General features: G+C 45.2%; 1 protein-coding gene across 4 annotated transcripts in view; it reads left to right on the top strand.

Moving 5' to 3' along the window:
* LOC146866845 (scavenger receptor cysteine-rich domain-containing protein DMBT1-like) overlaps positions 1–14098 on the top strand; it is a 398665-nt gene that overhangs the window by 205983 nt on the left and 178584 nt on the right. For all 4 annotated transcript variants that reach the window (XM_085602310.1, XM_085602301.1, XM_085602292.1 and 1 more), the window contains exons 15-16: positions 195–227; positions 2717–2746. In XM_085602310.1, the coding sequence (XP_085458436.1) occupies positions 195–227; positions 2717–2746 (63 nt within the window). The remainder of the gene's footprint in view (positions 1–194; positions 228–2716; positions 2747–14098) is intronic.

The raw sequence follows: 14098 nt of genomic DNA, 5'->3' as shown, positions 1-14098 counted from the left end.
CACATGGCAGTAGTGGAAAGCCTTTGGGAGTAGTAGATAGGCCAAGCATGGCAGGAGCGCACTGTATTTAGCTTCCGTATTCACAGAGTGCTGAGGGTTGGCAAGATACGGGAGGTGATTAATAAACATGAATATGCTATTTGACGACTTGTGATAATTATAAACGCAAACCTGTTATTTTGTGCTTTTTACAGGTACACCCCCCTTTTATACCACACCAGAGAGCGGTAGGTAGAACTGCAGTTTTGTTTTGTTTCCGTCCCTATTGCTGACATGAATTCCATACTTTCATCTTCCCTTTCGTTTACATCACTGTATTGCAGAAGGAGTCACTGTCATCTGAAGCAGCTTCTGAAATGTGCAACAATTTATTTATCATTCATTCTGTTTTCTCCTATAGTTTCATTCTCACCAGACAAGGGTGGTATTGTGCTCTGCATAAAAACAACTGCAGAGAAGGAGAACTATCTTTGCAAAGCGATGAAGAGCTGCAGTTGACAAAGGATGAGAGAAGGGTAGCCATAAAGGGGTTCAGAAACGGGGAATGGGGTGCTGAGTGATCTAGAAACTGAAGCGCACAGGGAACATAAGCTATTAGGACCATATGGATACAGACACATTAGGTATGAGTTGGAGGTGCTGATACATGAGTTATGTTCTCACGTATTGAGTGAAAAGAAAGGTTTTCAGTTTCCTACTAAATTAAAGAATTAAAAGAAATGTTCTTGACATCCACGTTCTTGCCAAAGTGCTGAGGGGCAAATCTCAAAGAATTGGCATAGGGTAGGGCAGCAATTCATGTTGCTGTCCTGCCCTACGCTAATGCCAAAGGGCAGGAATGCACCGTATTTACAAGATACTGTGCATTCCTGTCCTTTCAGCCAGCACCGGCGCACAATCAGCAGCTGTGCACCAATGCAGGCACTCGTGCACCATGGTGCAAGGGTGCATGTGTTGTTGGCATGATCGTTTTTGTGCAGGAAGGGACACCTTCATGCACAAAAACAATCATTGGAGGTGTTTTCCTCTTTCCATGTCTGCTGCAGAATGCAGCGCACATGTACAGAGGAAAAAACGCTGAGTAATCATGTTATAACTCCTCATTACGCCTCTCCTGGGGAGGCGCTTGATTTTAATGCATTCCCAGATTTACACCATGTTGTAAATCTGGGAATGTGTAAAAACCTATGACCGTTCCATAGGAACACCCACTGCAACGCCCATGGCATGCCTCCTAGACGCAAAGTGAGGCAATGCAGCGACTTGTGCTGCGTTGCCACACACCACATCTACAAGGCCATGAAAACCCACACAAGGAGACTTTATGTGGCCTTGTAGATATGTTTAAGCCTTGTGCACCACCGGAACATCACAAAAAGAGACGTTCTGGTGTCACACAGGGCTTGTAAATAATCCCCTGAGTCTTCACCAGAAAATAATTAAGATACAGCTGAATGAAAATAGAATTTCCTGGTGCATAACTTAAATTGCCTCTGCTCCTTAGCTATTTCCTGTGTTCAAAGATTATCACTGATAAGGCAATGGTAGGTGTTAGAACTGACATCTTCTGTGTGGCATTATCCCTAGCTTTTAGCTTTAATCCCCTCCTTTTTTGTTGGTTTTATTTCTGTTGGCTTTATAACTCTGTGCACTTTACCACTGCTAACCAGTGCTAAAGTGTATGTGCTCTCTCCTTCAAACATGGGAAAATTGGACAACACCTAATTGTCACATTTAATTTACTTGTAAGTCTCTATTAAATGATACTACCTGTATCCAGGGCCTCCAAATTAAATACTACCAGTGGGCCTGCAGCACTCTTTGTGCCACCCACTAAAGTAGCTTTTTATACACGTCTCAGGTATGTCAGTGTAGCCTGTAGTGCACCTATAAACTGCCTTTTCGACCTGGCAAAGTAACCATTTTGCCTGGCCTAAACCTTTCTATTTGATAATTATATGTCAGCCCGCAGCTAGGCCCTAAAAACTCATAGGACAGGGTGCAATGTATTAAAAAAGTAGGATGTGTCTACTAGCGTTTTACATGCTCTGGCAGTGAAAAACTCCTAAAGTCGTTTTTCATTGGTGTAAGGCCTATCTCTTTCATTGACTAACATTAGTTTACCTTATTACATTTTATAAGTGCTAACTTTCGATTGGGAGCAGATAGAGGCCTGTTGTTTATGCACTGTCATTCTAAATCCTCTTTCATGGTAAAGTCAGATTTTATCTTAGAATTCAAATAATGCCACTTGAAGAAAGTTGGCCTTTCCTTGTCCCAACCATCTGTGCCTTCTGCCAGTATCCTGGGTCACATGACTGAATGGCTCTGCTGCTGGGATTTGTGTATTCGTCTTGGATCTGTTTTGCTACACAAAGCATCGACATGAATGTCTGCGTTAGAAGCTGTTAAATGACCTATGATTCAGTGTCAGTGATGAAGCACCTGCTTGCTGGAGCTGTCTCGGGCACCGCAAGGCCCTTTCATTATCTCGGTGAATTTTAAGGCTCGTGCACAGGCGTCTGATGGTCGTTGTGTCTCTGCAAGCAGTAGAAGGGCTGTTGGTGGCATTAGAGTATGTGTGTGCAACGGGGCCTGCAGTATGGGGTTTGGCCAGCGGTAATGGTGAGAAACAGTAATGACTACATCACAGTTTTTCGAATGTGGATAAGTCTTTGCAATTGTAAACATTCATATTTTGTTTTTTCCTTTACAGCTTCTACGGCTACTCCAGTGCTTTCCACAGGTAGGCATATTGCAATCTGCTGGTATTACCCTCTACTGAGAGGCACGCAGCACTATATTGTTATGAGAGTAGAGAGTCCATGCACCACTGCACCCCACAATATACAAGAGATAGTCAGGGCCATAACACTACCCTCGTAGATTCAAGAGTTAGACAGATCATGTAGTATTGCATCTACTGGTATTCAACAATATGTAACTCTGCACTCTGTGATATGCAACAAGCAGACAGGCCCAGTAATACTGCACCCTCTTACATACAGACAGACTCTATAATGCTGCACCGTCTGACACACAACAGGCAGACAGACCCTGTAACACTGCACCCTCTGACATGCAACAAGCAGACAGACCATGTAATGTTGCACCCTCTGACAGGCAACAGACAGACAGGCCCAGTAATACTGCACCCTCTGACATGCAACAGGCAGACAGGTCCTTAATGCTGCACCCTCTGACACACAACAGGCAGACAGGCCATGCAACGTGACACCCAGCAACATCCAACAAGCAGACAGGTTTTTAACGCTGCACCCTCTAATATGCAACAGACATGCAGTACCTCTAAAGCGGCACCCTTTGACAATCAACAGGCAAGCAGACCCTGTAACGCTGAACGCTGCACCCTCTGACACACAACAGGCAGACAGGCCCTGTAACACTGCACCCTCTGACACACAACAGGCAGACAGGCCCTGTAACGCTGCACCCTCTGACCCTCAACAGGCAGACAGGCCCTGTAACCCTGCACACTGTGATATGCAACAGGGAGACAGGTCCTCTTACGCCCTCTAATATGCAACAGGCAGGGAAACGGCTACTAGAACGCGGCCGTTTCCACGCATAACCTTAACCACGCATGCATTATAACGCATGCGTGGTAAACACGAATAGCCTTTACCACGCATACCTTTACTACAAGATACGTAGTAAAGGCATGTGTGGTAAAGGTTAAAATTAAAATGTGGAGGCAATCGGGAGGCAATCGCATCGTTAGAGGAAACAGCACTTCTGTTTCCTCTTTACGACGTGCAACGTGAACTCGGGAGATCATAGAGAAGAGACGACAGTCGAGATGACGTGGAGAGGTAAGGGGCATTTGAGAATTAAAAAAAACGCAGGGGTGCAATTTTAGGGTTAAGGGCAGGGGTGGGGTATTTGTAAGAAGGGTTTAGGGGTGGGGGAATAACCTGTACCAAGAGTATGCCCTTACCATGCATGAATTTCCAACGAAAATCGTTGAAAAAGTATGCGTGGTAAAGGAATATTCATGGTAAAGGTTATGCGTGGGAATGGCATTCGTGTTGTAACGCATGCGTGGTAAAGGCATGCGTTGCAACGGAATGCGTTGTAACATCATACAACCCAGGAAGGGAAACGGCCACTACAACGCGGCCGTTTCCACCCATAACCTTAACCACGCATGCATTACAACGCATGCGTGGTTAACACGAATAGCCTTTACCACGCATACCTTTACTACGAGATACGTAGTAAAGGCATGTGTGGTAAAGGTTCAAATTAAAAAAGGGGGCTTGGGTGGGGTCTCCCCACACCAAAAAAAAAAATGGGTGAGAAAAAAAAAACGCACCTGATAAAGTAGCGATGTGGAGGCAATCGGCGTTGTTAGAGGAAACGGCACTTCCGTTTCCTCTTTACGACGTGCAACGTGAACTCGGAAGAGACGACAGACGAGAGATGTAAGGGGAATTTTAGAATAAAAGAAAAACGCAGGGTGCGATTTTAGGGTTAAGGGCAGGGGAGGTTTATTTGTAAGAAGGGTTTAGGGTTGGGGGAATAACCTTTGCCAAGAGTATGCCCTTAGCATGCATGAATTTACAATGAAAATCGTTGTAAAAGTATGCGTGGTAAAGGAATATTCGTGGTAAAGGTTATGCGTGGGAATGACATTCACGTTGGTGTGCACAGGAGAGACTTCTACCCAGCGCTTTCGCAGCCCTCTAACTTACAGGAGGCAAATGGGTTCTATAAGCAGTATATCGAATATATACCACATGGTCGTCTCTGCTGTCCTGGAAGCAGAGGGCCCTGTACCAATCAGCAACACGTATGATTTGCAAGTTCTGCCCCACTCCCGCTTTGACACTCGCTTTCTGTAAATTATTGCACCGCAGTCCCCCAGCTGTCCCTGCCCTCTTGTAAGCTAGTTAGCAACAGCTAATGTACTTTTGCAAATCTCATCATATGGGGGAACCTGAAGTGCACTAAGTTCGAGATCGCAAGATGATTATAATGTATTGGTGGACTGCGCATGTCTCTAGCTCGTCTGTTATTGGAAGTGGTGTGGGATCCAGTTTGTACGGAGGGCCCTGTGTGTGTCTGTTTTCGAGGCGAGACTTTCAGATTATAGGATTAAAAACCCATGGATATTTGCCAGGGCAACCAGAGTACGGAACTCTACCCCTCCTGAGGCCTATTTTCACATGGATGCTTATTGAACAACCCTTGCAAAACCAATAGGTATGGCTTTTTTATAAGTGAAAAGTAATCTTCATTAATAGGCAGATTTTTGTAGGTGTAGGGTGGTCAGTGGGTGAATGAGAAGATGAGTGACTGAGAGGATGTATGAATGAGAGGGTAAGTGCATAAATGGAAGCATTAAGTGCAGGAATGGACGGCTTATGAATGGGTGAGTGAGTACATGGAAGAATGCATTCATGTTACACCAATCTTACATGACGAGGCATCGGGTACTTGAGGAGATAATGTCATCGAGATGCAAAAAGATCCAGAATAATGCAGTGGAAACATTTGAATATGGCTGTGTAGTATTGCTCTAAGAATATATATAAACAATCGGCCCCATTTTTACACAGGGACATTTTAAGGATTTTTGGGACCCTGGGCCAAACGTATTTTGGGGGCCCCTGTTCAGAACAACTTTGGATTTATGATTCAATTTCAGCTCTTTCTTGGCCTCTTTGCCCAGGTCACTAACAGTGCAAACGCACACTCGTCCAAATTTTAAATGTATTTACATATAATATCCTGGGACAGTGAGGTGTGTTTTTAATATTGAAATACAGAAGGAGCTCACTAATATTACTGCAAATAATCTCTGTGACACCCTCCCATTTCTCATACGTGAGGTCCTGTTTTAATCTAAAAATCTTTTTTATGGATGTTGCATGCAAACGGAATTTAAAACAATCTATTTAAGTAATATATAAGGTCATCAGGGCAAGACTCTGCAGAACAGAGCTGGCTCTATCAGAGGGACCACTGAAAGGCTGGTGCCCTAGGCCAGAGCCCACTTTGCCCCTGCTTTAAAACGTCTCTGGTTATGCACCAAAGCAGAAGCACAGAAGAAGGTTTAGGACACGGTGGATCAGTCGAGTTTTGTCCACGAATCTCCGTTTCATCCGCAGTCACTGCTGGGAGCGTGAGTTCTTGGGCTGAGCTACGTCTTCAATCTTCAGGTAAGTCTCTGGCCAGGACCGTACTCTCTATGCCGCGGGTGCTGTGAACACAAGAGTAATGAAGAACAGTGCTGGGCCTACCTCTTTCCTCACTGCATGTATGCTCAGTGGCAGATGCACGGCTGAAAGATGATGCTATTTATTACAATTGTTGAGTCTGTGAAGAGGCCTCATAACCCATTGGAGGCTTCGCATTGCATGATTTAAGGACTGTTGGGCCTGACCTCTCCCCTACATGGTGTTCCTCTGTCCTGAGTGCCCAACTGCATGCAACTGACTCATGACTTCTGGCCCTGGTGTCACACTAAACTAGCTAGTTCATAGACGCTTAGGACTGTCCTTGACATGACTAGGCACAGGACTTGTCCTCTAACCAAGAGGGGCACATCGCCTGTGCCATCATTGACTGGAAGTGGACTACTGTCCCTATCATGGGTTTAGAATTATTGTTTTAGTTGACAGAGTGGCAGCTTCATACCATGTTTTGAGAATCTACAGTGTGACCTGCGCCTACTACGTGGTGCCTTGTGTAAAGTTCCATTTCTGTGTGCTTACCCAGTCCTTAGCACTAACATCCCAAGTGCATGCTATGCTTGTTGATGTGTGTAGCCTGAGTGGCTGATGTACGGTGTGTGTGAGTGAGCCAGAGTAATGGTGGTCTCTGGGAATTATATTGGATACCTCTGGTCTGGCCTTTACCCCAGATGGAGGTGTTTTGTCCCAGAGAGTGGATGAGTATCGCTCACATTCCTGATGCAGTAGGAAGGAGACATAGACACATATGTTGGAAGAACTCTATTCCTGAACTCAAGTGCCTGAAAGCCAGCCTGTCTGCTTTGAGACGGGAAGAAGCATGACAGCCTTGCTGGAGTGACTGTTGAGGAGGAGCGAGGTGCAGAGTGTTCCGGGATCCTAGAAGAGACAGCGGAGGAGAGCAATCTGCTGGACCCCAGCTTCCATGGGCCCGCAGTCTCTACATGGCAGATCCTGATGGGGCCCAGGACTCTATGACTGAAATAGCCAAGTCCTGGTCGGTTTTGTGATTGTGTGCCGTCTAACAAATAGAATGTTTGTGGCTGTGCCTTCTCAGGTTGTGAACGGCCTGTGAGAGGCCAGAACTGCCAAGTATCATTATCAGCCTTTACGTGGCCACAACTGCAAGAAATCATTTGTTGCATGGCAAGACTGCCGGTGTAATCAGCCCATTCTTGGGCTGCAACTGCTTTTTGTGCCTGGCCCATTTTGGGCTGCAACTTCCAAAGTCATAGCTCCCAGAAGAAGCTTCACCTGCTGAATTGTTCCCTGGCCCAATCAGTGCCTTCATGAAGACCTACCAGCTCTGGCATGGACTTAGTACAGAGACCCTGAGCTTAGAGACACTGAGCATTGAGCAAATTGGAACCACGTTAAGCCATTATTACCGCCTCCACACTTGCCGCCACAGAATCCGAGCAAGAGCAATTCTGTGCTTCTCAGCTCCTGAAGTGGGAGCACAGTAGAGTTGCCAGCCAGCACCCTCTCTCCTGCTGAGAGGGTACAGGCATTTTGGAATGCTGGGTGGCGAGGCAGATTTACAGGGCCTGTTTCCACTATTGTATGGTAAGAACTTCTGAACCGGGACCTGGCTCACATGCATTTAGGGGTGAAAAGAAACTGCACCTGAGCTTAAATCACGCTACTACTAAAAGGAGGGGATTATCCACAACCGGGGGAGCCTGGACCTGATGAAGCAGGGAGGAAGCAAGAAGAGGGGCACCACTGCTTGAATAGATAGCACCAGGAGACACTATATTATTTTATGTTGATAAGTATTGCCGCAATTAACTGCCGCTCGCATTCCGACTGTTTCTGTGTGCTTGCACCATAATTTAGTCACTAACAGCAGCGTAATCACACAATGTAGAGTAATGGTATAATTTCGGGAATTTTGTGTCCCATCTGTAGTCTGAAATCCCAAAACTACGTGAATTAAGCCTGCATTATTTAAATTCCGATCAGGCCAAGTTGTACTGTGTATTAAAGTCATTTCCTTTCTTATTAAAGACATAACATTGGGCTGAACAATTCATTCCCTGCACTTACTCTCAAACCAGATGTCTTAAGAAAGCTGGGTTGAGAGGTTTAAAGTGCACAAGTGTGGCTGGCCTTCGCAAGACTGCCAACCAAAAAGACATGTGCACTTTAAACAATGCAATACCAGCCCGCCCTCCCTTCAGCAAAGCCATAATTGACTTCATCACTCACCACTCTCTTGCCTCAACAGACTACATCCTCCTCGGTAACCTCATTTTCCACCTGGACAACCTCGAAGACCACAACACCTCATCCCTACTAAAGAACCTCTCCATCATCTGGTCACAATGCCAACCCACTCAGCAGGACACGCGCTTGACCCCATCTTCTCCACAAGCAACAACATCTCTGTCAGCCACACATCCAAGCCACACAGGACCGACCACCACTGCATCCAGTTCTCCTTCACCAAACCCACAGTATGCCACCACGCCTACCTCAATCCTTGCAGAAGCTAGAACAAGGTCACCAAAGATCAGCTCACCACCTCTCTCAGCAAGACCCCACCACAGACATCCACAGATGCCAACACCTTAGCATGCAACCTCCACCACTGGATCTCTGACTGCGCCAACACACTGGCCCCTCTAAGGAAACCCTCAGGCAAGCCGCCCTCCAAAAAACTGCTACAGTCCAGAACGCCTCTGAAATACTCAACCTGAACATCCCATGCTGCAACCACTTCACCAGGCACATGAGAGACCTTCACTGGCTACCTGTCAACAAGAGAATCACCTTCAAGCTTCTCACTCATGCCTACAAAGCCCTCTGCAATGACAGACCTGCATACGCTAACCACCGCTTCCCATTCTACAAATCCATCAGACATCCCCGCTCTGCCCAACTGGCCCTGGCCACCATCCCACGGATACGCAAGACCACGGCTGTGAGAAGATCCTTCTTACCTCACTGCAAAGACCTGGAACTCCCTGCGTCTGCACCTCAGGCAATCACCATTGCTGCCACAATTCAGGAAGGACCTCAAGACCTGGCTCTTTGGCTGAACTGCAGACACCCTCCCCCACCCGGCGCATTGCGACCCTCACAGTTGAGTAGTCACTCTTTATAAAATGACTGATTGATTAATTGATAGAAGAGAAAACCTGCAGTCATTTTAGAATATTGTCTAATTCATCAAGTCCCTTTAACAAGAATGCCATAGCAATGTCAAGAAGTATAGCCCCTACTACTACGAACATTTAGCAAGCTTCCTCTTCTACGTCTAAGTATGTTGGTCCTCTATTATTGCTTTCTATGGTGGAAACCTCAAAAGAACTGGAGGCCACACTCTTTTGCAAAGCCCAAAAACATAAATATCTTTGCTCGCAGCAAAAAAATAAAGCAGTGTCTCCAGGAGGCAGATCTGTGAGTGGTACGAGTGTTGAAAAGATGCACAGTAAAAGGTGTCTAGGCACTGAATAACCACCTACGTACAAGACCTCAGGAGGCACCAGCTCCCTAAGTACACTTTGAAAGTTTGACAAAGGAAAATAAGTGATACTGTCACTGTGTTCATGCTAATGTGAAATGCGTAGTCAGTCTACCTCATTACTAAAAAGAGAAAGGGCACGTAGTAGCTATAGTGACTCTAGGAAGTAGGTAACCTGTTTTGAAACAATGGTATGTTGTTTACACGCTTTGGCAAATGGAACTACTGAGCACAACACAAAAACTGTAAAAATGTGTTTAATCCTCTAGGCCTGGAAGAGAAATTGGTATATGAGTAATAACAGGCTTGCAGGGCTCAAAAAGTGACAATTGGAGTTGTTTATGACTAGGCCTGGGCGGTAAATTCCGTTCCGCTCGTGGAATTTGCGGAATTTCGGTAATTTCGTGTTCCGCGGAGAACGCGAAATTGCCCAAAAGTCTGCTTTCCGCGACTTCGCGAAATTTTTTCTTGTTCGCGTTCTCAAAATGCGTGTTCGCGAGATATTTCTCCCCGAGCACGCAAACAGCAACTGTGAACAGGAAAAAAGCATCGCGAACAAGCAATTCCGCGTGTTCGCGGAATTTCTGCATGTTCGCGGAGATTTTTACCGTTTCGCGGAGATTTGCGTAACGCGGTTACGCAAATTCCGCCCACCCCTATTTATGACAGGTGTCCTGAGTTCACCATACTATTGGACCCCAAACTAGATTAACCAGTACTTTACTCCGCCACGTAACACTCTCAGGCTAGCAAAGCAGAGAAATCTAGAGCAGTCCAGGGCTTTCCCATGGAGGCTGTTTGGGCTAGACCCTCAGAATGCAATAAGACCAACCAACCCCCCATAATAACTGATTGTCCAGTCATTGTACTTGAGCACATATTAAAATGAATACTACACGGAAAAACGATGCATGGAAAAAACTGAACTCTTCTTCCTAATGAAAGATCAAATTCAAAACGTCTTTACTGCATATACGCATTAAACTTCTGATTCTGTTTAAACTGGATAGGTTCATTTTGTTCAGTGAATGATGACTGCGAAGGTTGGGTTTGTGACTTTGAACTCAGTCTGTGTGATTATGGTCCCTAACCTCAGGCCAAACCCCACAGTCCTCAACACTCACCCGAGCAGTGTGAGACCTTAATTCCTTCCTGACATGGACATTCGTCCCGGCTGCCACACTTAAGAGGGAATGTATCTCGGTCTTCCTTTGTTGAGAGTTGTGCACATGTTCAAATGTGTTTTGAATGTTGATAGGTTTCAATGCACCTGCGCCAAATACACCCACACCTAAACAACTACCGCTCCAAAAACAGCCAGAAAAGTACATAGTTGAATGTGTATAAAGGGATGATGAGTGTGGCACGTCCAGTGCCTGATGATGGGCCTTGTCCACCAAAGCCCTCTTTGGTGAGGGTCTAAAGACGGATCATGTGGCCTTACATTCAAATCATTGCACTTTGGTTGAAAAAAACTACTTTGCTGTCAACAAACCACCATAATTATTCACAAGCTTTCAAAACAAACGTAGGGGAGAAGTAACTCAAATTCCACAACTGCCCTCAATCTGCCCTCCTTCCATGCCCCCACTGTTGGTCCCTAATTCAATGATGTGCCCAACCAATCTTTCTATATCATACTATTATATATACTGTTTTGCATGAATGACAGTGTAGTGATTGTATTCAGTTATTTCATGTGACGTTATGACCCGAAAATGACTTTATATTTATTTGTCCCCTTTCATCAATGTATCCCCTTGCTTTTTGTTGTAACTTGCTTTCTGAAAACGTAATCAAGATTACTTTGAAATAAAAAAAAATGCTAGTAAACTTCTGCTCATGGTTCGATTTTCAGCTCAAGTGATGCACACGGATCTCAGGACAGAGACATCAGTAGTCAGGGTAAAGGATGAGATTGGTGACTTGGCTTCTGGGGCAGATAGCGCAGGATCCGTTTGAAAATTGTGCAAGTGGTCAACAGTCCTGAATCGCCTCCTTGAGCTCACACAGGTTTCCGTGCATCACTGTCAGGGTCGGGCTCTCAATAATGATGCAGACACTGACTTTTCTCAGCACCTCAGTCAATGAAAATAGAGGTGGGGCTTCCCTCCTCCTGTGCAGCAGTTGGGTGACCCCGTTTCCAGAGGTGGCGCTGACCTCATGATGCTCTACGGAAGCTGGGCTGCTTAACGCTTTTGGACGTTTCCTTCTTTGCCAACTGAGGAAACTGAATTGTTTTTGGAGGACACATTCTGTTTGCTTTTGACTCTCTGAAACACGGGAAACACTTTCCTGCAATGGACGCATTAATCCCCTGAGCCACCAGACTCCTACTACCTGAGCATCTGAAAAGGGCTCTAGTTTTATTCTGTGGGTTCAAAACCTGCGGGGCAGATTTACAAGCCCCTATTTGCGCCGCCGTTGCATCACTTCTGTGACGCAGCGGCGGCGTAAACCATGCGCCACGTTGCGACTTATTTACAATGTGACGCATCTAGGCAGACCCATCACGTTCTAAAGCGCTGCGCCATATGAAACCTCCGTCAGGTTTCTTGTGGGCTTCCGTCACAGGGTGGGCGTTCCGTGGCCGGAAAGCCTCGTAAAACTGACTCAGTGAAATCAACAAGATTTCACTGAGTCAGCTTTGCGACGCCGCTGCGTCAAACCCTTACACCTGCTTGAAGCAAGAGTAAGGAGTGACGCACCACTTTAAGTATGGGCGGCCCCTGTGCATTGCTGGAGTAGCGTCGCTCTTGGGACACGACAGGCGACGCATCCATAGAGGCACAAGGGGGGAATCGCGTGTTGCATCTATTCTGGCGCATCCCTGCTGATTTGCAGAGATGCGCCAGACATTGTAAATATGCCCCTAAGTGTACAAAGCTGAAAAAAACTATTTGAGTACCAAAAAAGTCATTAACCAATGAGGGATGTAACAAGTTGGGATCTTTACAGATGTAGCAGTGGAGACCGCTATACTATACTTCCATGAGGATGGCATTTGGTATAATTGTAATACATAATGCCAAAAATACAGAAGAAATAGACGAGAGAGCAAGGGTGGAGGAATGATGGGGAATATCATAGCAATTTACGGGGAGTGGAACGGCTAATGTCAGGATAATAGCTTGTGAGTTTGAGTATCAACAAAGTAGAAAACAGTGGGGGTCCCTCTGTGATTAAAAGGGAGACTAAATAATGATGGAGATTCTAGGGTGGCTTGCGTGAGTGGACATAGGAGTGTAGAACATCCCAAATACTCTTGTGAGGGAGGAAAGAGTTTGTCGAATGATGTTTATTGTTCTCAACACTTCTTACAAACAAAGCCATGCCTACTAAGTGTGATAAGATTTGTTCGAGGCACTTTTTTTCACTCTGAGATGGTTAGTTTGATGTCCAAGATTAGCGCCTGGTTGATAAGTAGAAGGTCTGATGCTTTGAGGGGAGGTGTGGTTGTAGATACAAATATGCCAAGTGAAACTGTAGCGCAATCTATAGTAAAGCTACTATTAAACAACATCCGTATCAAACTCTGAATCTGATCCCTGAGTGGGAGAATGTGTTTGCAGTGTAGAAGCATGTGTGGTAGGTCGCCTGTTTCTGAGTTGCCATTCAAGCACAGCTGAGAATCAATAAGTCCTAGTTTATGGAGCTTTTGAGTCCAAAATGCTTTGTAGATTATCCAAAGTCTGCGAGTATGTGTGAGATTTTTCCCTTACAAAGAGGAGCGAAAAATCTTTTGCTATGTCAAAGTTGAACTGGTAGTACCAGTTGAGTCCTTATCCACATTGTTCCAATTCGTGACAATGTGCCATTTTAAAGGGGTGGTAGATGCTGAGAGTAGATTGTAAGTCTTGAAGGTAATATGTCCTTGTTTCATAAGTTTGTGTAATAACACCGGCAGGCTGGATGTGTCTGGGTTGCCTAGTTTGCAAATAGTGGATTTCAATTTTCAAAATTTGCAGAAATGTATTTCCTTAAGCTGTTTGTACAGAGTATTGAGAACAATTTGGGATTATCTGTTGTGCCTAAGTCCTTTATTATGATAATGCCATTACTTGCCTAGCTATTCCAGCAAATTACATTACCATCAAGTGTGATAGAGAAGCAAACGTTGATCTGCAAATGTGGTAAGTTTTTTTATCGAGTTTTAAGAATGGCGAACACAGTGTTATTTAATATGTTAGTAGAATGATCAGTTGGGAGGAGGTAATGTTATTGTAGGCAGGGCTTTAAGGAGGTGGGTTTGAGGAGATCTACTCCATTAGGTAGCCAAATCTGAAAATTGTTTTGTTCAGATGAGAACTACCAGGCGCCTTGTCGGCTCGAGAATGTTGTTTGGTATTTATCAAAATCCTTACCCCCTTTGTCTTTATTTAATCTAGGTTATTTTAACAACATACAAGGG

This window comes from Triturus cristatus, chromosome 1_2 (assembly GCF_964204655.1).
Source record: "Triturus cristatus chromosome 1_2, aTriCri1.1, whole genome shotgun sequence".
NCBI lineage: Eukaryota > Metazoa > Chordata > Amphibia > Caudata > Salamandridae > Triturus > Triturus cristatus.
Note: the sequence above shows the minus strand (reverse complement) of the source record. Positions and strands in the feature narration are given on the sequence as shown.